We start from the raw sequence: 25,480 nt of genomic DNA, 5'->3' as shown, positions 1-25,480 counted from the left end.
CAATATCACACTGTAAGTTTCATCAGTTGTAAAATGTTTACTTGCATTTTTTTATGGGTGTTTATTTAGGCTAGTTATAGCAAAGTTTATATATGGGTTGTTTTAGTTTGTATATTTAAGTTTGTATTCGCTTTTATGATTTGCTATTTTAGACATATGTAATGCTATATCACACTGTAAGTTTAAATTAGTTGTAAAACTATTTGTATAGAACTTGCTACTTTAGACATGGTTCATTCAGTCATGAGGTATCAAGCTTAAATGTTTACTTGCATTTATTTTAATGGGTATATTTATTTAGACTAGTTGCAGCCAGTTTAAATATAATTTATTTAAATGCTTTTATAATTGACTATTTTAAACACGTGGCATGCAATATCACACTGTAAGTTTCATCCGTTGTAAAATGTTTACTTGCATTTTTTTATGGGTATTTATTTAGGCTAGTTACAGCAAAGTTTATATATGGATTGTTATAGTTTGTATATTTAAGTCTGTATATGCTTTTATAATTTCCTATTTTAGACACGTGTCATGCTATACCACACAGCAAGTTTAAATTAGTTGTAAAACTTCTTTTTTTTTCTTGCAATTTTGTTATGTTAGTTACAAATAAGTTTATATATTGCTTGTTCATATTTGTATAGAACTTGCTACTTTAGACATGTGGCATTTAGGTATCAAATTTAAGTTTAGGTATCAAATTTAAATTCTAATATTAATACTTTTAACATGTTTATTATTATTAAATAAAGTTTAATTTAATACATTGAAATGTAGAACTAATAAAGTAACATAATTTTTATTAGCAATTCAGAAATAAAGAACTAGCAACAAATGTTTCTTACAGGGTTATTAGTAAAAATTTACTACCATTTTGTATTATGGTATATTATTTATATTCAATATTTTCTTCATTGTATTTTAATGTTTGTTTATTTTTAAATAACCGACAACAGGTTGCTGGAATTGAAATGTGCACACACATGAATTTACAACAGCATTAAAAATTGAAATCTAGAATAGTAACAATTGTATACATGTCTGTGTTTTTAATATAAATGTTTTTTGACCTTGAATATAATAACTGTATTAATAAAATATATATTAAGAAACTTTTTATAATTTTATTAATTTTTTTTTATTTTTGTTGTAATTGAAAGTTTCTATATTGAATTAAATTATTATAAATATTTCATTATTTTTCAATTAAAAGGTTAAAAAGTTTTTAGAGCTTGCTAAAAAATCTCTACCGATCAAGTTAGTTTGTATAAGTAGTACTGCTTGTATCAGATGTTGAATATCATAATAAAATAATCTATATACTAAAAATAAGGGCTATTTTGTAATGAAATCTTAGTTTTATCTGGCCTAATTCCTTTCTAATTTTAATAAAGGGAATAATAAATTATGCAATACGATGACGTAATAAGTTCTTTATTTTACCAAAACAGCAAAAGCCGCTCAGCGTAATAATTCTTTTATTTTAGCGAATTGTTTGTTGCATGAACGGAATAAATCCGTAATTTCAACGGACTAATATCGACGAACTTCAATCCGTTAAAATTTTAATCCGTTGACATAACGGAAAACCCGTTGGTGCAATAGCGACAGATGCAGTTCGTTGTATATAACGGATTTCTTCTTAGAGTGTAGAGAGATCAAAGCCACTAATTCATATCAAGTTAAACAAACTACTGATGAAATATTCGAAATCAACAGAAGAAAACTAAATGTTGTTATCAAGGGTCTTCCTGAGGGAGAGTGTGATACTCTAGATATCATAAAATTGGTAAATGATTACTTCTCTCTAAGTAAACCGCTTTCTCAAGATGATATTATTCAAACTGTTCACTTAGGTAAAATAAATCCATCAAGTAATAGTCTTAGACTACTCCACCTTAAGCGGAAAAACATTGAAACTCGTCGTATACTACTGAATATGTGAAAATTCCCCAAACTCGACTCCACTTAAAACCCGAGGATGGTTTCTAAAATTTTACCAAATCATTGCTGAAATTAGCTCAACTAGACCAATCTGCATACTTGGTGACTTAAATGCCGACATGATGAAACCTAGATTTTATCCCGCAAAGTTGCTAAATACTTACTAATAACTTGCAAATGCCTCAATCAGATTGATTGCCCCAACAAGAATTACTGCAACTTCCGCAACTTGTTTAGAGATTGTTGCCATACCAGTAGAAATGCTGTGTACGAGCTACTGCGTGGGATCATTAGCCATCAGTAGCAGTTAGTACAAAAATTGAACCTATTGTCAAACGATCTTTCAATAAAGTTGACTGTGCGAAATTTAACTTGATGACAAGCCAAATAGTTATTAATAGCAGTAATAATCGTAACACATCTCTAGACACAATGCAAGACACATGGCATTCCTCTCTAATAAAAATATTTGACAACTTGATTTCACTTAAACAGTATCCCTTTAGAAAAAACAAGCCTAAATAGATGATAAAAGAAATTAAAGAAATGATTATTTTCCGTAACAATATGGCATAAAAACTAATTAACAACCGTAACAAAAAACTTATAACTAAATTACAAGTATTAAAAACAAAAATTAAAAGTATTATCAAGATGGCAGATAAAAAACACGGGCAAAACCTCTTCAATCAAAAAGACACTCGGAACGCTTGTGTATTCATAAGAGAAGTTTTTATTCCAAAAAAAAATGAAAACGCGGTCATAGATTTAAATATCCTAAACTCCTATTTAGCGGATTCTGTGCGAGCTCCCGAAATATCTTTATTAAACATAATTCCAGGTTGCAACATTAAAGATTCTTTTAGTCTTAAGAAAATTGATTTCAAAGTAAAATACCAGCATCTGGCAAACCTGAAGGAAAAAACTGCGACTGGGTAAGATAGTCTGCCAGCATTTGTTTTAAAAAAATTAGCTACAATTATTTCGCCAAACATAACTGCAATTATTAACAAAAGCATTGAAGATAACTATCTTCCAATAATGTGGAACAAAAAAAAATTGGTACATATATTTTATAAAATCAAAGACTTCTGTACGTCTTATGGCCTCACGATATATTTGTCAAAGACACAATTTATAATATTTAAGAATCCTACAAAGAAGCTACCAGATAATTTACAGATTGTAGTAGGTGGTTGTATAATCAATCCAGTTAAAACAGCTAAATTGTTAGGAGTAACCTTGACTGGCATCTAACATTTAGTCCTTATATAGATAATATTAAAAAAAATATCATGGTATCTTGGGAGTTCTTTCGAGAGCTAGTCGGTACCTAACGCGGGACCTTCTAAGCCTATATATCATTAGTAAGATCTCAGCTTGAGTATTCTAGTGCAATTCTTGTGTCTGCATCACCATCACAGTTAAAGAAATAAGACATAGTTAAAAAAGTTGCTTCACGAATTATTTGCAGAGCAAATCGAGATGCTCATAAGCCCCTCTTCTTACTAAATTAAAACTGGATTCACTAAAAGTTAGAAGAGAAAAGCATGTTGCTTGTTTGTTCTATTATAACTAGAGATTGTCCTCCAGCCTCTTACTGTAATTATTAGGAAGAGATTGCTGACTGAAGTCAAAAAAAGACGTCAAAACGGTGAGAATGATGCCGTCAGGTATGACAAAATCATTAATCTAAAATATGCTTTCATTAAAAATAACGAAAAACTTATTAGTAAAACTAATAAAAAATAAAACATGATCAACCTCATAAATAGCTGTAAGAAAATAGTTTTTAAAATTTAACATGGCAGAAACCAATATATCAAATTTATAAATATGTCTCACAGAGATAATATACTTTTAACAAATGACATTGATCCTGATGTAAATATTTTTGACAAACTTTCAATCGAAACTAATTATTTTAATGTCAGTGAGCTTTCTTAATTCTTCATCATCTTTTTTGCTGTTAAACCTAAATATCCCGAGTATGAATAAAAATTTTGAAAATTTGAAATAAATGATAGAAAATTTGAACCACTAATTTAGTTTAATATGCCTCACAGAAACCTGGTTTCAAAATGGAGATGATTCAAACTCAAATTTTTATTTATCGGGTCATAAATCAATTCATCAAGCAAGGAAAAAGGGCATCGGTGAAAGAGTGAGTATCTTTGTTAAAGATTCATCTATTTTCAAAAAGATAGAAAACCTTAGTATAAATAATGCAGATTGCGAGTCGTTAACTATTGAATTAATCAATCAAAAAGCTAAAAATACTTTCATTACTGCTCTATACAGACCATCCAATGGCAATTTCGAACTATTTCAAAAACATCTAGAGCGCATTTTACCTGACACAAGTAAAAACATTTACTTAACAAGTGACTTTAACATAAATCTTTTAAATACAAATTCCGATTCCAACGTCAGGCGCTTTGTAAATACTTGTGTTATACCGCTTCAGCACAGTGTTATACCGCTAATAAACAAACTAACGCGTGTAACTCCTTAAACTTCTTCAATCATTGATAATATTATAAAAAATAACTACATGATTTGTGAAATTAAAAGTTGTATCATAAAATCCAATATAAGTGACAATTTTCCAAATTTTCTGATAACCAATCGCTTGACCATTGAAGATAATAATTTCTTTCCTACGTCAGAAAAATAAACAACAATTCTATAAAAAAATTTCGTGATTTGATACACGAAACCAATTGGGAACTCATAGCTGAGTGCAATGATGCGAATAATGCTTTTGATCTTTTTATACGCTTATTTTTTAAACAATATGAAAAAGCTTTTCCAAAGACCAAGAAAACAATTTATTCAAAAAATCTACGTAACCCTTGGATGACAAAAAGGCTTAAAAAATCATCAAAAAAAGCTCTACGATAATTTTTAGAAAAATAAAACTTTAAAAAATGAAACTAAATACAAAAATTACAGAAATTTTTTTGAAAAATTAAAAAAACTATTACGCCAATCTACTCAAAAATTCAATAGAAAATGGTATATAAAAAATGGGATATAATAAAAGAAGTAACTGGAAAAAAGAAACACTGTTTTGTAAAAATATTAGAACTTAAAAGAAACACTAAATATAAACACTGTTTTTCTAAATCGTTTACAAATAAAAGTGAACACAGATAATTTTGACAAAGACAAAATTGCTGATATGTTTAATGAATTCTTTATAAACGTTGGTAAAAATTTAGCCGAAAATAATTCTGGAAAGCAAAACGTTTAAGTCCTTTTTAAAAAAAAAAACACGCAGACAATTATGAATGAGTTTAAAATATCCTTGGATGAACTTCAAACAGCTTTAAATTTACTAAAAACCAACAAAAGTCCAGGCATCGACGAAATCAATGCAATTGTTTTGAAATCAGTATTTGATATTATCGAATCGCCTCTTTTAACAATATTCAATTTATCTTTTAAAACTGGAGTTTTTTCTGACCAATTAAAATTAGTTAATACAAAGATTTAAAAGTTTTAATGGAATTTTGCAACTTTTCGATTTGTCAGGAACAGGCCCGGTTTTAAGCGTAGGCGACGTCGGCGACAGCCGACGGCGGCACTTTTCTAGAGCGGCATTTTCTTAATTTATTTTGTGTTTTCCCAACAAAAAAAAAATTTTTTTAATTTTTTTTTTGTAACAAGAAATTATTTTATTTTTTTTAAAAATTTCCAAGTTCTTCTACGTACTCACTCCATTTTTATAATTTAAAGTTATGGATTTTGTAGATTATAACATTTCCTATTTGTCCACAAATTTTTTGCTTAGGCGGCGTTGTATTTTACGGGAACTTTAATACATACTAATTTTTTCAAATAAATAATATAGTAATAAAAGCGTTTGTTTGTATACATGTTTTACATTTGGGATTTGGCGAAGAAGAAACAGTAAAAAAAAGTTTCTTTTTTCTTTTTCAGGGATGGATGTTAGCAAACCGCTAAATATACAAACAAACGAATTCTATTGGTTTATAAAATACGCTGACTAAGCAAATTAAAGTTCCAGAATATTCCTAAGAAACTTTCTTAAAAATTTTATTGAAGTTATCTTTGAGATATCTATTGTAAATTGTTATAAAAGTGTATTATTAAACGAACTTTAACTTTGAAAAAAAATATATATATTATACCCTTTTATAAATTGAATAATATTTGTCTAACAATAATTTTTATAAGTAAGTAGTTAAAGTTTTCAATCGAATATTGGACATCGCAATTCAAGCAATAAATGAAAGATTTACGCAATTATCGGAATATAACGAGTTATTTGGGTTTCTTTACAATATCGGCTGCAAACACTTTACGGATGATGAGTTATTGAAACACTGAAAGGACTTGCAGTTAGCGCTTATGTCTGATGGCCAATCTGATATCAACGGGGTCGAACTTTGGTATGAAATTAAAGCTATTGGGAGACGACTTGATACTTCCAATAGCGATCCAAAAAGTGTATTAAAATGTATTTACACATCTAATGTTGTCGAAGTATTCCCAAACCTTTCGATAGCTCTTGCATACTACTAACGTTACCAGTCACAGTTGCTAGTGCTGAAAGAAGCTTTTCAAAGCTGAAAATAATAAAATCCTAGTTCAGATCACAAATGTGTCAAGATCGTTTAGTTGGTCTAGCTACGATTTCCATCGAGAAAGAAATTGCTGATCATTTGGACATAGAAGATTTGGTTAAAGATTTCGCAGAATTAAAAGCTAGGAAAATTCACTTTTAATTACGATTTGTTTTTTATTTTTTCATGAATGGAATTTGTTTTGTTTTTTATTTTTGTATAAATTCAGTTTTTTTATTTACTTTGTTTTTGTGTAATTTTTCGTAATAAAATAAAAATATATTAAAGTTTGATTTTCAGTGTTTTTCTATTTTCCTTCAAATTGGAAATTATTGCATTTTTAATTTTTGCGGCGGCAAATTTGCATCTCGCCTACACATAGAAAACTGTTAGAACCGGGCCTGGTCAGGAAAGATTCCTTGTTCTAAAGAAAGACTGAAAATGTGCAAAAACGGAGTTTTTAAATAAAATATTGGTATAAGTATTATATTGCTACTTACATCATCAACTCCATTTCCTTTATTTGATTTTAATAAATTTACAGCATCAAGTAGTTCTTTTTCAGATATCTTATTATTTTCCATAAAATTATTATTAGAGGTTAAGTATGATTCAAAGCTAGTTTTACTATTTTTTATTTTTGAGGCCAAGCTTGGGCCCGTATAAGCAAACGCATGGTTGAAAGAGTTAGCGATTAAAGAATCATTAGTAATATCACGATTATTTATAATGAGTTTTTTGGAAAATGCATTAGTGCTTATGATTTTTTTACCTATCATCTCTTTCATTATGCGCCGCATTTTTGTACATCATTTTTGCAGTTTAGTAACTGATTAGTATAATATTGCCTTTTTGAATACTTTTTAACTGTTTCGAAGAGCCCTTTGTAGTTATTATATTTTGTTTCGTTTTCATAAGTTCTTTTTTTAATAAACTTTTTGTATAAGCGTTGTTTTATTTTTGATGACTTTATTATTCCCGTTATTATTCAAGGATTTTGCTGGGATTTGATTTTGATAAACTTACCAATAATTGGGAAAGCTTCATTATAGTGGCTTTGAAATGTGCTATGAAAACTTGTTTATTTTAAATATGCTATGAAAACTATGCTATGAAATCTTGTGATTGGTTTGTCTGATTGTGTTGAAATTTTCAGGAGTTTTCAAAGGCTGTGAAAATTTCTAGATCATACCATTTACATAATACAGAAAATTTCGTCATCATACCATTGGTTTACAGGCTTTTTATCAAAGCGCGTCTTCCATATTTAGTGTCCATGGACCCAAAATTTTGACCAAAAATATTTTCAATTTTTTTTCTTTACTGTGCTTTAAATATGAAATACTAATTCTTATATAAAAATTATAAAATATGAGTACATTTTAAAAACTTTGATTTTATTAGTATAGGACCACCTTAAACGGGAAGTGTTACATTTTTGCTATGTTTTTTTTTTATTAATTAAACTTACTAAAATTTTTGTGAAGAGATATGGGGCTGTTCATTTGTTATGTCAACAATTTTTTGGGCAATTTTTACCTTCCCCCTCTCCCCCTTGTCAATAACTTGTCACATTTCCAAAAACCTTCTCCCTCCCCCTCTCCATAAAATTTTGTCAACATTTGATAACCCCATGACGCAGATAAAGCTTTAATGGAAAAAAAGCATTTCCCCTTTTTTAAATTATTAGATTTATTTTAAAAAGTAGCATTGTTGACGTCGACTTTTCTTGACCTCCTCAGCCCCATCCTCATCTTTGTCAAAGATTTTCAGACCAATTACTTTTATTTTGTTGGCATAATTAATGGACAGCCCTATCTTAAATTCTAGTTTATTTTGAGCAAACATAAGCTTTATTTTTGCTAAGATATACTTTTGTTTTACAAAATTGCCCACAAAACTACAGCAAAAGTTATATAGAAATAATGCTTTTCAATGGCTTTTACTTTTATAAAATGACTTGGTAGAGCTTATTCTGTTTTAGAAATGTCTGTAAGATTAAGTAATTTAGAAATATTTGAATCAAAGATGACATAAGTTCATCAATAAGTTTTAATGCTGAAAATATTGAGCTTTGATAAACGAAAAAAAAGGCTTATTACGTTCTTAACACAGAGGAAATTAACATTTTGAAATGCGTTTTTTACTTTCAATACAAACCTCACAGATGCTGATTCTTTAAAGCAATTCCAATTAGCAGGGAATTTTTTTATAAAATAAATCAATTGCTGCAAGATATAATCTGTCCTCTCTACTTTATATACTCTTAGAATATTTTAAAACAATTCGATGGGTCAATCAAAAAAGTCGAATAGCAAATAATCGTAAAACTTCAGTGCCGAAGTTTAACAAAGTATTTGCTACTCGCTATTCGTTTAATGAACACCCTATTCTTCAATGCTTATTCCGCATTATATTGAGCATCATAAATTCTAATGTAAATCTGAACTGTTTTGCCACACTTGAATATTGAAATATGTTTATTTATGCAAATTTATAAAAAGTTTTACTTTGTCATTGCACTGTATTTCAATGGAAATAAATAGAAACAATTTCAAGAATACTCAAAACCGCCAAATACTTCAACAGTTTTCGAATTTAAAATTGTTATCAAAACTATAAAACTTAATAATTTAAACTTTATCATGATATATATGTAGCATATAAAAATTAAAAAAAAAAAATTGCTCCCTGACAGTAAAAAAAAAAGAATTGATTAAAAATATGATCTTTTACAAAGTATTTGCAATTAAAAAATGAACCTGGTATACATTTGAAACAAAAATGTAAATTTTTTTTAACTAAGCTTTTTAAATAACTTTAACTAAGTCTTGTCGAGTGTCTTAAGTTAAAGTTATTTAAAAGAATTTTTTTTTTTTTAAAATGGTGTGAAAAATATTAGAATATTAGAAATATTCTATAAAAATATTAGAACTTAAAAAGCATAAAAGGCTTTATATTGTTTAAATCAAAAACTTTTTTAATGAGAAAGATTTTTTTAATGAGAAGTTTGTAGAAACCAGAATATAAAAAAAAATTTAGTTAGATGAGCTTAAAAAGAATATCTTTGAAACAAGTGGTTTTAAAATTTGCAATTGCAAATAAAATAAAAAAATTAAAAAATTTTTTTTATCTTTTATCTATAATATTTAAAAATTTTTTTTACTTCTGCCACTTTTTTTGATGTTTGGCACCACTGGAGACGGGATACAATTTCTGTATTTGAGAAACTCGATATCTTTGCACTGAACAGAAACAGCATAAGTTTGACAAACTTGCCCAGGGAATTTTTTTTTTCTTGGGATCGGGTTTCGGGGGGGGGGGGGTTTCGGGGTGGATTTTTTCTGGTAGAATTTTTTCCTCTAGCCAATTTACTTAAAATATGGTCACATATTCTAGAATTAAACCACTTGAAAACATTATTTTAAAAAGAGTGAGTGCATTTAAAGAAGTGTGATTACGCAAAAAACATTTTATTAATAAGGAAAGGGTTATTTTATAAAACTTAAATTTAAGGACAGAAGCGAAATAAGTAACTTTTAATGTTTAAATATAGGTAGTTTGAATTTACCAAAATGTTTAATTAAAACTTGTTAATACAGTTTTTAAAATGTCATTGAAAAGTATTGTTGGTGAAAAAATTCTTAACGAAGTTATAAAAAGTGTTAAAGTACCAGGAGAATGGAAAGCGTTAGTATTAGATCCCCTGTCTACTCGAGTAGTTTCGTCTTGCTGTAAGATGCGTGATATTGTTATGGAAGGAATTACAATAGTTGAAGACTTAACAAAAGGAAGACAATCTCTTCCCTTAGAAGCTATTTATTTTGTTTCACCTACTGACAGCTCGGTTCAAGCTATTATTGATGACTTCAAAGACTCAAATAATCCTCGATACACAGGTGCTCATATTTTTTTCACAGAAGTTTGTCCTGAAATTTTATTTGAAAAATTTGCTAAAGCAAGTAACAGTTTTGGAAGAAGAGTAAAAACCCTTAAAGAAATTAATATAGCTTATATGCCTGTAGAAATGCAAGTTTTTTCTCTTGATAATAAACAAGCCCTTGCTTATTTATGTAGTCCTAATCAAACAACCATAAAAGAAAAAAGACCAATTTGTATTGATCAAATTGCTGAACAACTTGCTACTTTGTGTGCATCTCTCGGAGAGTATCCATCAATTCGTTATCGGTCTGCATCTCAACTTTCTTTAGACATTGCTCAAGCTCTATTAAATCGTTTAAATGCTTATAAAGCAGATGATCCTTCAATGGGAGAAGGGCAACCAAAACAGCAATCTCAAATGATAATACTTGATCGCGGCTTTGATCTTGTTTCCCCTCTTCTCCATGAGCTTACTTATCAGGCAATGGCTTATGACTTGTTAGATATACAAAATGATGTATATAAATATGAAGTACAATCTGGTGGTGAATATATACCTAAAGAAGCGTTGCTTGATGAGAATGATGAACTTTGGGTTGCATTGCGGCATAAACATATTGCTAATGTTTTAAAAGAGATTAACTCTATGATAAAGGAATTTTCTGAGCTAAAACGTATTACAGGTCCTGGAACAAAAGAAGCAACAACAATTAAAGATTTATCACTTTTACTTAAAAAAATGCCACAATATCAAAAAGAGTTAATTAAATACTCACTTCATCTTAATCTTGCAGAAGAATGCTTACATGTGTATAATAAGAATCAAATAGAAAAGCTCTGTGCTGTTGAGCAAGATTTAGCTACTGGAGTTGATAAAGATGGAGAAAAAATTAGCAAAGACCATATGAGGGCCATTGTACCTGTACTACTTGATCAAAGTATCACTGAAAATAATAAGCTTCGTATTATTTTGTTGTACGCAATAATGAAACAAGGAATCAGTGAAGAAAGTATGAATAAACTTATGGAGCATGCAAAGATCTCACATGAGGGAAAGAAAACTATTTATAATATTTCTAATCTTGATGTTCCTATTGTGCAAGACAGTGGCAAAAAAAAACCTTTGCCATCGCGCAAAGAAAGATCTGAAGAAACATATCAACTATCTCGATATGTTCCTTATCTTAAAGACATTATGGAGGATGTTGTAGAAAGTAAGCTGGATTCCAAATTATTTCCTTATTTGATGACTAGAGAAGGTGGGGCATTACTCCCTGGTGTAGCATCTACTGCAAGAAGTGCTAGAATGTATGGTAACTGGCATAAAGATAAATCTCAGGCAGATACAAAAAGTTTGCCTCGTCTTTTTGTGTTTATTGTTGGTGGTGCATCACTTTCAGAGGTACGTGTTGGTTATGAGGTTGGCCAAGCAAATAAGTCATGGGAAATACTTGTAGGAGGAACTGAAATTTTAACTCCAGAGACATTTTTAGAAAGAGCATCAACATTAGTTTGAAAATATTTGAATTTACGTTCATCAATGTTATTGTCTTGAGTTACGTTAATTCTTGGGTCAATTAGCTTTTTGGAGTACTTTAAATTATTTTTCCAATAGTTTTTTTTTTTTCTTTTTTAATTTAAACTTGATCAGTTTTTATAATTATATTAAACTATTTTTCTACTATTGGCATTGTTAAGTTGTATTTCATGCTTTGTGAATTCTTACCACTTTTTGCAATATCCCTGACTTCCTTAGCTTTCCATAGATTTTTTTTTAAAGAATTGTTTATAAAAGGTGTACAGGTTTGTAACAAGTACACAAATAATTCTTGGGTTAATTATCTTTTTGGGGTACTTTAAATTATTTTTCCAATAGTTTTTTTTTTCTTTTTTAATTTAAACTTGATCAGTTTTTAATGATTATATTAAACTATTTTTCTGCTATTAGCATTGTTAAGTGTATTTCATGGTTTGTGAATTCTTACCACTTTTTGCAATATCCCTTACTTCCTTAGCTTTCCATAGATTTTTTTTTAAAGAAATGTTTATAAAAGGTGTACAGGTTTATAACAAATACACAAATATAAGTTAAAGGTTTTTTTTGTATAATTTTTACTTTAATGGAAAAAATTACTTTAATTATTATAAATATTTTATTTTGTAACTTTTTTTGTTTTATTCTTTAATATTTGTATTAATTTTAAGTTAATATCATGACTTTTTTTGAAGAAGTTCCTTCCATGAAAGTCATATGATATTTTTGTATTTATAAGTAATTTTTATTAAAAGGGAGAGATTTACAATTACTTGATGTAGAAAAAGAAAATTGAAGCTAAAATGCAACTAATTCATTCGATTTTTTTAGTTGACGATTTGCTAGGTTGCTATTAGTTTTTACTTGTGCAAATAAACGAAAATGATCATCCGTTTATTGAAAATTTAATTGTACGTCAAATATATATTTTTATTAATAAATTTTTGGACTAAATGTGGCAACATAACACAGATGCCTTTAGGCACTTTTTAGATTTGTAATTTGACTGCATAGAAGATGTTTTCTTTGAAATTCGCAGTCACTCTGAAATATGTTAATAACATGAATCTGTCACTTAGCTTTCTTTTAGTTTTTTTTCGTTTCAAGAAATTGGATTAAATAATCACATTTTACTGACTTTAAGCATTTTGATATGTTTCATAGCCTAGTATTTAAGAAACATTTTTTTAAAAGATCTAAGTAACTATAAATAGCAGGGGCAGATCCGGAATTTTTTAGTATTTGAAATAATTAACTTGCAGGCATGGAGCAAGCTCCAAACATTTATATATTTATACTTATGTCAAATAAATATGCGTTGCAATGATCGGAGCCAGGGAACAAAGAAGCCCCAAAATTTTCACACCACTGCCCCCATACGTGAAAGCCACAAGTTGATAAAATATTTTTGTTACTATTCTTAAGTAAATTTATATTCATCGATAAATTTTAGGCTTCACAGTATAATCTCTCGGTGTTCAAAAATTATGACCATGTAAAGTTTGAACCCTCTCTCAATTTGAAAAGATCACAGATTTTATATAGTATAGTTTTTGATTGTTAAGAGATTACAGTATGAAATTTAAAATTTATCGATGAATATAAACATAGTTGGGAATGGTAAAAAAATTTTTTTATCAATATACATACATAGCGTTTTTTTTATTTATATTTGATGTTTTTTTTTTCTTTTTTTTTTTTTCTTATTTTGCCGTTGGTTAAAAAAGTCTTAAATCCATTAGCTAAACCACATTATTTTCACTAAATCTCGACTGCAAGTTTCAAATTCTAAAGTGAAACAGACACCTAACTACAAATATAATAACTGATTGTTTGGTGCTGTTCCTTATTTATTTATTTTATTTAGAATTATAAAAACATTTATTAAGTATATTTATTAAGTATAGTTGGTTTTTAAACATGCCAAAGTCTTTAAAAGCAAAGAAAAAGATGAAGTTTAATGAAAGAAAAAGATGAAGTTTAAAAAAACAGATTCACAAAAAACAACAAGCTTAATGATAAAACCATACAATTCGAAAATCTTGTTCAAGTGAAAGAAAACTTAAAAACAAAAATGCAGTAGTTCATTTAGTAACAACCATGATTATAACATTCTGATAAACTTTTCAATTCTTCAGAATGAGCTTTTAAAATTTATTTTTTGTTCTAAATCTAGGAAAACAGTAACTTTATCAAATAATTTCTAAAAAAGAAAGAGATTTTCGTATCTTCTATGTTTGAATTTCACAAATTGTGACTGGAAATATGAATTTGGAAGTTCACAGAAAACAAATAAACTTACTTTAGGAAAAGCTGTAAGCTGCATTAATTATCAAATGGTTATAGCTTTTCGTGAGATTGGTCAAGGTTATCAGGGAATCCGTTTTTTTTGTTATTGGCAAACATTATGAACATGCCGACACCATTATCATTTCCTGGATATCAATTAGTAAATAATAAATTACATACTTTTTATCACAATGCAATTTCAGAAAGCACAAGCAATGGAGCTTTAGAAACAAAGAGTTTACTTGCTACCAATACTTTTGATAACAAAAGTATCACAAATTGCCAGGTCTCAGTCAATGGTACATGGCAAAAACGTGGGTATTCGTCAATGAACGGTGTTGTAATTTTAATTTCAAGAAAAAATGGAAAGTGTTTACACAAAGCAGTTTTATTCAAATATTGCAAAGTAAGTGCCATGTGAAAAGGGAAAAAAAATCGGAATACCTGAACTGGCAAACAAATCTTATCTACCAAGTAAATCACAAAAATCTTCAGGTTCTATGAAGGCTGCTGGTGTTATTTTAAATGTTTTCTCGATTAGTAAAAAATTATGGTTTGCATTACACTTCATATATTGGTGATGGTGACACATCATTTTTTAATGAAGTCAAGTCTTCTAAACCATATGGCGAAGAAACACTGTGTTATTTCATAATAGTAATATAAGTAATCCCATCGAACGCCATCAATTCTGGCCCAATCCAAAAACAGTTGGTGCTTGTGGCAAACAGATAGGTTTAATAATCAAAACAAATACAAACCCACATTGAATATACCATTGTCAATTAAAGCTGTTCTTCTCCCATTTTTTCATGATCATTCAAGCAATGAGTTTTTTTCCAAATGTTTACCTGGACAAACCCAAAATAAAACAATAAAGCTCTAAATTCTATAATATGGAAAAAATGCCCCAAAAATATTTTTGTTGGAAAAACGGTTTTGGAGATTGGAGTTTCAACTGTAGTACTACAGTTTAATGAAGGTGCAACAAAGAACAAAGGATTTATTAAAAAAACAATGAACAAATCAGAAATATGAGGAGAAAATCATCAAGAAAAGGAATACAACAAAGAAAAATCCTTAAAAATATAAGAAAAGGTTACTTAGACATTGAAAACGAATCAAAAAAACAACCAGCTTTTTCCATTGGTGATTGGTAGTTGACTGGGAAAGTTTAATGTTTTAAAAACGTGCTTTTGCCTTTTGAAAATTTTCAATATACACGATTACGCAAAATTAAATATCTCAAGATCTAAAGTTGGAATTACAATGAAATTTTCAGGATATACTCATTATATTCATATGCAGAAATTGTACTAGAATTAGGTTCTAATACAAAATAGTTCATGAAATAATGCCTGATATGTTTCCCACCTGACACCTGAAGTTGGTTCAATATGGTAAAATTGCCTTTAATCCTAAACTATATGCATACAGCAGATGATTCTAGTACAACTCCTACATCAATATAAGACCTATGTTGTTGTTGTTGTTGTAAAGTTTTGGAACAAATAAATGACCCTGTCTTGAGATATTGCATTCTGCGTATTTTTCCTATTATGTGTTTTTAGATTTGGGTAAGCGAGACAAAAAAAATTTGTTACAAATTAATTCAAAATTTGTATATTTTGGTTTTTTATATATAAAACTTCTAATTTGCAATTTTTTAATTCATTATTTAATATTTTAATAATAGCTTTAGTACCACCTTAAAGATTTTGAAAGTCTTTTATACATAATGTTTTCAATTAGTTTGGAAAAGTAGGGCAAGACTAAAGTAACGGGTGGCCCAAGATAAATGGCATAGGTAGTATCTTTATTATAACTTTGTTATTTTTTTAGCTAGAACAGTGAATTTTTTTTAAAAAGATTTATTATTAAATTCTCTATAAATCTGTCTTGATGGCTTTGTTTTATGGTTTTTAATTTTATTTGTAGATAATGAAATCTAAAGATTTGCAAAAGCTTGTACTTTCTAAATACCAAAATGGTGATGGTCCATCAAAAATATTTGCTGATATTAAGGGTGTCATTGGGTTTTGTACAATAAATCGGTGGTGTCAAATGATAAGAGAGACAGGCTCTATCTAGTTGAAATATCCATCAGGTGGTCCAACATCAGTTCAAACAAATGCAAGTATTCAAAAAATCAGAAGTCGTCTGAAACGTAAAAAGAGGATTTCATCTCAAAAATTAACTAATGAACTCAATATTTCCAGAACCAGTGTTCATAGAATACTTCAAAAGGATCTCAATTTGTTGGCATACAAACACAGAGTTGAACCACTGCTTACAAATGGTCAAAAAGTCAAGAGAATTAAATTTGCAAATTGGATAAGAAACCATTTTCGAAAAGAACAAACACTAAAAATTCTGTTTTCAGATGAAATGTTTTTTGATTTAAATGGTATGTACAATGCCCAAAATGATCGCATATGGTAATGAAGCTGATAAAGATGATGGTTTTAAACAGAAACAAAAATTCACTCAAAAGTTAATGGCTTGGTTGGGAGCTTGTTCAAAAGGTGTTACACCACAGGTTATTTTGGACAAAGATACAGTAAATCATGACTAGTATATAAAAAAAGTGTTGCCAGTGGCCTTGAAATATGGAAACGAGATGTTTGGTGATGATTGGATATTTCAACAAGATGGAGCAACCTCACAACCTCACTGGCCTCCAAATTCCCTCAATCTCAATCCTTTAGATTACTCAATATGGGATGAACTCGTTCACCAAATGAAATGGAATAAAATTAAATCAAAATTAACATTAATTCAAGAACTTAAACGAGTTGTAAAAAACATTAGAGTAAATGTAGCTTTAGAAAGTGGTACTAGTTGGACCAATTTCTTATATCGTTTGTCAAAAAATAATGGAAACTATTTACATTAAATAAATCATGTCATTTTGTAGAGAATTTAATAATAAATCTTTTTTTTAAAAAAATTCACTTTTCTAGCTTAAAAAATAACAAAGTTATAATAAAAATACTACCTATACCATTTATCTTGGGCCACCCGTTAGGTGTGTAGTTTATAATATAAGTCTCACCACCAAGTTTGTAAATAGGTATTAGTTTTCAATTTTTAATTTATCTGGAATTTTACCTGATTTAAGTGAGAGATTAAAAATATGGAATAATGATGGTTTGATAATATCAAAAACAGATTTAATTATATTAATATTAATTTCATCAATGCCTACACTTTTTTTAAAGAATATTAAAAGCATTATGCAGTTCACTTCTTTTCAAAATTGGTTCGTCAATAATTATATCAGTTATTTTAAGAATCAAATCCTTTTTGACTAAATAGAATTTTCGCTGCTAAGTTTAGTTCAACATCAAGGAAAAAACTGTTCAGTTTCTCAATAATAACTTCTTTATGATAAATGAGTTATGTATCAATAAAAAGTTTTTATGGTAAGTTATTTTTTGCGATTTTTTTTTCTCCCAATTAATTCTCAAATAACACTCCGTAATTAACTTTTGATTGTTTTTTAACTTTTTCAAATAAATTTTTATAGTTTTTATAATGAATTTCATTTTTATAATTTTTATGTTTTAAATATTTTTTATGCGATTTTTGTTTTTCCTTGATAATTTTAATAGCCCTTTGGTCATAGGGGATAGAAATGACTTAGAAATTGGGAATAAAAATGACTTAGAATTTAATACTTTTATTTTTAAAATAAATACCTTATTTTACAAAATTGGTTCAGAAATAAATCATAATTGTTACATTGTGAGATTGTAATATAATATTCCAATCGACGTAATCATTTAATAATTTTTTAAATTAGCATATGGAGTTTTGTTGGTTAGTCTCATCAAGGACGTATAAACAGAAGGACGTTTAACGCATTGTAATAGATCAACAGCGCCGCCAATTACTGAAATCCTTATGTGTGTTGGAACTTTTAACGTAGTTTTTTGAAATAATTTTACAAAATAAACCGACATTTTTGCTTTGCAAACTTCTTTTAGTAAACATTTTATTACCCGAAAAATTTTGGGAAATATTAATGCATTTTAATTTTGGGAAATATTAATGCATTTTATGTAATTAAGAATATCTCATGTGATGATGAACATTTTAATTGATTTGAAAGCTTTGCTTAATAACAACTTATTTGTAAAAAAAACTATGACGTCAAAAATAATATTTTTGATAAATGCAATATGTGATATACTAAAATGAATATTGTAAAGTAAAAAGGGTTTTCAACGTGTCATGTCATAGATCATTTATAGGTTGAACTAGATATTGTTGGCAACCATTACTCCCTACATTTAGATTTCGCTAATCTCTTGAAGATCTAAACTTCTCTTTTTTGACGGAAATCAAATTATTTTTTGTCTCACAACTTTGTTTTGATATTTTTCAAAGTATTGCTAATCATATATATAAAAATAGTCATATGTCATAAAAAATATTCTATATATTCCATCACCCTTGTATAACGCCTGTATAACTATATAACAAAAAGTTTTTAAATCATATCATATGATTTATTTAAATCATATCATACGATTTATTTAAATCATATCATATGATTTAAAAACTTTTTGTTATACAGTTATACAGGCGTTATACAAGGGTGATGGAATATATAGAATATTTTTTAACAAAATAGTAAAATATATAAACCACAATACTTTATATAATAACGTTTTTTTATTTAATTAGATAGATGAAACATTTATCATTTCGATGTATAATCGTATAAAAGTATTTCCAAGCGACGCAAATATTTCCTATTGTTTGGCTATTGTTATTTATAAAATTGCTAGAGTGCATATCTTGGCTTTTAAACAACGAGTTAAACGTCCATCTATTAATACGTCCTTGGTCTCATGAATACTATTGATTCGAGGGTAGTATTGTTTAAAGTTATGCTACCAGTAATAAGGAACATAGGGAAATGATCATTTAAGTCAGTCCTGATTATACCCGTTTTATAACGGCTATTATGAAAATTGTTAGTTATTATCAGTGATGTAGTCAAGACAGTAAAGGCCAAGACAAAGACTAAAACCAAGGCATTTGGGCTCAAGACCAAGACCAAGACTGAATACTTCAAGACCAAAACATCAAAAAATCAACCCAAGACCATAACCAAGACTTTAAAAGTTTTTACAAGACTGGGATCAAGACTAAGGTTCTTAGAAGTCCAACACAATAAAAGCTCACACATGTAAGAGGTAAACAGGCTCTATCTGTTGACCAGCCTTGCACCCCTTCTTAATTTATTAGGCTGGCGTAGACGAACTTATTACACATTTTTCCAGTTTATAATGTTGAATGATGATTCTTCTTATCTCATTGCATGGGTTTTGCTTGTGTATCTGTTTTTATGACTAAACAACTCATTCTATTATCTCCTAATGATGGTATAGCTCTAAAACTCAGTTTTACGATTCTGAGGCCAACTGGTAGTCAGGTTTTCCGAACTCTGTCGTAGCTCTCAGAGAAACCGATTCTATCAACAGCTGTAAAATACTAGAGTACTAACAATGCCATGTTGCGCATGGATGGTGTCCCTGTTTGTACTTTTGGTGTGTATTGTTTAGACTACACTTGTAGCTTTTGTTACAGTTTAGGGTTTGTTAATAAAAATGAGGCAATTACTTGGACTATTAGATAGTGTGAGTACTTATCAAGAGGTAAGACTAGTGTACTGAGTTGTATCTCTTGTAAAGTTCACCAGACCTACATGCTTTTTGTAAGACAAATTTTAGTTCAGCTGTCTCATCTTGTGATGAGACAGCTGAACTCAACTTAGATAGTGTTGATGGCTATCTTCCTTTAATTTGTAAAGACTCCAATAATCACATGCTAAGCCTAGGTATTTACATTCGTAAGAATTCATTCGTTTGTTGGGAAACTAGGTTTGAATTAACAGACTATTCTTTTATGTGCTTTCGTTGAGCTCCGCTTCACTCTATCACCTTTCACTATGTTCTACATCGCTCTTCTTCATCTCAAGACTGCACTCTTTTTGATGTTATTTCTGATGAAATTAATCAAGTCTTCCTTTGATCTTTCATGCAATATTGTTTTTGTTGGTGAATTTATTCTTTATCACATTGAATGGTTAGCTCTAGTGTCAGTGATTCTGCAGGTTTTAAGGCCCACAACTTTTGCCTTTCTCAATCTCTAACACAAATAGTCACTTTCCAATTTTCAAAAAATCTGAATCATTTACCTTCTCTTCTCGATTTATGTCTAGTTTCTGATCCTAGACAGTGCTCAGTTTCTTCACGTTCACCCTTAGGTGTTTCTGATCACGTTTTGATCTCTCTAAAATTGTTATTTCGTTCTTCTTCATCATCAGAATCTCTCTATCATCATACCTCTTACAACTACCTCAAAGCTGACTGGAACTCTTTACGCAATTTTCTTTGTGATAGCCTTATAAAAAATAAGTATATAAAAGTATTTATCAACTTATTTTTTTATTGATTTATGCATTTTTAAACATCAATCAAAAATAGAAAAAAAATTTAAAAAAAATAATAATATAAATAATTTTAATCAAAGATTAAAAAAAGTTTTAACTTTTTTTTTTTAATTTTCCGATCATAAAAATTTTTTGAGCCTTATGGAGACGAACTCTTATTGAGAGCGGGAAGTTGCGGCGATCTACGGTTTGTAATTAATAACTAATCCATTTATTAAGTTGATATTTTTCGTAAGAATCAAGACAGTAGAGGTCAAGACCAAGAACAATACTCTAGGCTTTCAAGACCAAGACTAAGTGCAAGATTTTAGGTTTCAAGACAAATATCAAAACCAAGAGAGTTAAATATGAGTCTCGAGTCGTCTCGAGACTAAGACTTTGGTCTCGAGACCTACATCTCTGGTTATTACGTTATCTAGAAATGTTTATGATTTTTTAGTTACACTTGTTGTTTACAATTGAGATAATGTTATATTCGAGAAAATTATCATTAAAAGATTTTGCATCACTATTTAAAACATGATTGAGTAAGTCAGTGCTTTTATCTCCAAGTACGTAAACATCTTACCGCAATATACAGTGGTGTGTAAAATAATATACAGTGGTGTGTAAAATAATATACAGTGGTGTGTAAAATAATATACAGTGGTGTGTAAAATAATATACAGTGTGTGTAAAATAATAGGTAATTTTTAAATAATTTGAATTTTCGTACAAAATAAGTACTTGATAGTAATCTAATTTATTTAATTAGTTATTCTACAATTAATTCAATTATTAACTAATATTTTAAATGTAAGAAAACAATTAGAAAAACAAAATTTGTTTACTAGCCTATATAATTAGATTATTTTTTAAAATATCTACCGTGCAAAAAAAAAGGTAAATTAAAATTAAGTACATATTTTCTCGGAAATAATGAACAATGATAAGTAAAAATTTACTTTACTTACGGTTTAATAATATTTGGTTTTATACCCTTTATTCGCAATTATCGCTGCACATCTTTTCGGCATGGTATCAACTATTTTTTGGCATGTATTTATTGGAATGTTTTTCCAAATGTATTTAATCTTTTTCCGATGCTTATCTTTATTTTTGGTTTTAGGAAGTTTTCCTAATTCATTTTTAACGTCTGTCCAGAGATTTTCTATCGGATTTATGTCCGGTGATTGGGCTGGCCACTTCAAAATGCAAATTTTCTCGTTATGAAACCACATTTTTACTACCTTTGCTGTATGCTTTGGGTCATTATCTTGTTGACCCAAATCAAAGGTAGATTTCCTTCTGTGAAGGGTAGCATAACATTCTGCAGTATATTTAAATAAATTTCTTGGTTCATATTTTCTTTGATCCAAAAAAGGGGATCTACTCCATAATATAAAAAGCAACCCCATATTTTAATATTTCCACTACCATGTTTAACCGTTTTGACGGCATATCTAGGATTATATTCTTTTCTTTTTGGTCATATTTTTTCAGTGTATTTGACCCAAACAAGTTAATTTTGGTCTCATCTGACCAAAGAATATTTTGCCATTTTGAAGATGGCTAGCCCACGTGTTTCCTAGCAAAATGTTTCCTGTTTTTGATATTATTTGGTGATAAAAATGGACACTTCTTTGGTACTTTGGCTTTAACATATTGTAGAGTAAGCCTTTTTCTAACTGTCGAAGCATCAATTTGCAGGCCAAGACTAGTTTTTATTTCTATTGACGTTGCAAAAGGATTTCTTTTGAAATAAAGAACAATACTTTTGTCATCTCTTCTTGATGTCTTCCTCTTTCGACCACGTATTTTAGGTGTTTATATATTATTTAAATGCATTGATTACCATATTAATTGAACAGTCCATTAAATTTGAAATTTCTTTCAAAGTTTCACCCTGGTTTCGTAAAATTTTGATTAAGTTTCTTTCATCTTCCAAACAATGTACGTTTTTTCCCATTTTTCTTTTATCTTTTGTCCTTTTTTGTTACTTCTTCTAAAAAAATAAGTATTTTCACTTTAAATTAAAATGTTCATAAAAAATCAAATAAATACACGCACAAACTTGTTTATACATCACCAGCAAACAACGCAATATACATAAGAAAGTGAGGTTTAAATATATATGGGATTCCCGCGTTTATGTCAAGCATATTCATAAATATGATGTAATAAACGCATTATCCTTATTATTACCTATTATTTTGCACACCACTGTATTTTTGTGTTTAAGAATGTGCGCAGATAAGTTTTGAATGCTTTTAATCTACAATCTGGCTGTCTATAAATAGCATTGATGACAATATTTTTTTGTAATTTTGCTTATTATCTCAACGCATAACGACTCACAATCTGTATTGTTTACATCGATGTCGTAACATTTAACAAAATCAATGGAATTGTGGATGTAAATGCTTACGCAACCGCCTCACATTTGAACAAAAATGACCAATTTTAAGACAAAATTAATAACTAATTTAATATTAGTGTTACATTCCACTATATTTGGCATAAGTACCAATACAAGGTTTGAGCTTATTATGAAGGCGTTATTTTTTACTTTTAGTTAGTTGCTATGGATAATTTTTGTATAACAACAACTTACTTTTTGGAGTTGCAGATTCGTTGAGTGTGCTATATACATTAAATTTGGCACGAGCACCAGTGTAAGGTCTGTGCCTCTTATTAAGGAGTTATTTCATATTTAGTTGCTATGGATCGCAATTTTTGCAAAGCAAAACCTACTTTTCGTAGTTACAGACTTGACCACGAGCACCGGTACAAAGTCTGCGCTTTTTGTAAAGGTGTTATTTTTCATTTCGTTGCTATGGAATCCTATTTTGACATAGCATTAACCTACTTATAGTTGTTTTTGTGTGTCATATACGCTAAATTTGGTAAGAATACCAAAATGAGGTCTGCATTTTATATTAAGATATTAAAATTAGTTTTTAATATCTTAATATAAAATGCAGACCTTATTATGCATAGCCACAAGCTTTTTTAGTGACAGTCAATTTTTATACAAATTCATGACTTATTTACTGCAAATTATCTTAAAAAAAAAAGGATTTTAAAGCTCTGATGTCCCAAATAATTGTATGTAGGAAATTTTTAATTGATCTAAATTTTAGAATACTGACAATTTTAATTAACAATATTTTTGAAATTTAATAATAATTAAAGCAAGAATTTAAAAATCCAACAACAACTAAATACTGCTTTTTAATAGTTGCAGAACATCTTCTGGCAAAACTTTCTTCGTAGTACTAACTATTGTTCTAAGTGAAGAAATGACTGGATCTCTAGAACAAAATAATCGCTTAAATAAATTTTATTACATTTAATACGGTCACACTTGCGTGCAAAATACTCCCAATATTAATTAAAATCTTTATTTCGGGTTTCGATAGCTTTTTTACTTAAGAGCCCAATTAGTAATGTCATGTAACCAATAACACTGGGAGTATGAACTAGCATTTTGTGAATGTTCTGTGTGTTTGTGAAACCTAGCTGTATGTGTACAGTATTTCCTGAATAAATCCGCATCAAGCTCAAAACCACATGAAATACAAATCAGAATAACATGGAACATTTTTATAAATTTAAAATTAAGTCCAGTGATTTCAGAAACAATTGTTCATTCGAAAAGGTTCTTCTGGCGGCTACACCGTCAGCCTTAGGCCTATCGACAACCAGTCCCATCTTTTCTTAAAAAGCAAGTTTATTTCTTTTGCATTTCAATTTTCTCTTAAAAACAATCTTCTCTTAAAAAGCAAATTTCTTTCTTTTGCATTTCAATTTGTTGCTTGTCAGCTAGTAACCTTGATGACCATTTCTTGACTGGCAGCTAGTAAGCAATGTAGATTAAGCATTCAAATGCTTGTATCCATGAATATAGAATTGAAAACCCATATTGTAACCTATTTTGAGTGTGGTTCTTCAGTAACACCTGTAACAAACAAAAAACATTTATTTTAAACAAATCAAATATAAATAAGTGTATATATATATATATATATATATATATATATATATATATATATATATATATATATATATATATATATATATATGTATATATATATATATATATATATATATATATATATATATATATATATATACACACACACATACACATGTAAGTATGTACAAAATATTAGCATATATATATATATATATATATATATATATATATATATATATATATATATATATATATATATATATACATATATATATAACTATATATATAATATATGTATAACTATGAATATTTAACTATAAATATATAACTATATATATATAACTATAAATATATAACTAATATATATATATATATATATATATATATGTATATATATATATATACATATATATATATATATATATATATATATATATATATATATATATATATATATATATATATATATATATATAACAGAAAATAAAACTAAGTGATTTTCACAACTTTAAGTTTCATGCTATTGAAATTATTATATGAAATACAAATATAGTTTTTTTTGATAAAAAATTATATAGAATTGAAACTAGTTACGTAATGTTATACAGAAAAAACCTATACGGAAAAAACTATTTTCACAACCGCGTGTATCTAATCTTCAGGTTTGTGGTTGCTTAATAGAAATTTATTTTTGTGACGACATTAGGAAATTAACTCTGTTTTTTTATTAAGTAGCTTTTTAACATTTTTATAAAGTAAATTTTTATAAAATAAATTTTTATAAAGTAAATTTTTATAAAGTAAATTTTTAT

The 25,480-nt window shown here is 28.3% G+C and overlaps 1 protein-coding gene across 1 annotated transcript; it reads left to right on the top strand.

The window, feature by feature from the left end:
* Positions 1-9,952: 9,952 nt before the first annotated feature.
* Positions 9,953-12,764, top strand: LOC100206664 (syntaxin-binding protein 1). Its single transcript, XM_065814313.1, has one exon. It carries the CDS (start codon positions 10,150-10,152, stop codon positions 11,935-11,937), a length of 1,788 nt encoding a protein of 595 aa, XP_065670385.1. The 5' UTR covers positions 9,953-10,149; the 3' UTR covers positions 11,938-12,764.
* The last annotated feature ends 12,716 nt before the right edge of the window (positions 12,765-25,480 follow it).

This window comes from Hydra vulgaris, chromosome 12 (genome assembly GCF_038396675.1).
Source record: "Hydra vulgaris chromosome 12, alternate assembly HydraT2T_AEP".
In the NCBI taxonomy this organism is placed as follows: domain Eukaryota; kingdom Metazoa; phylum Cnidaria; class Hydrozoa; order Anthoathecata; family Hydridae; genus Hydra; species Hydra vulgaris.
Note: the sequence above shows the minus strand (reverse complement) of the source record. Positions and strands in the feature narration are given on the sequence as shown.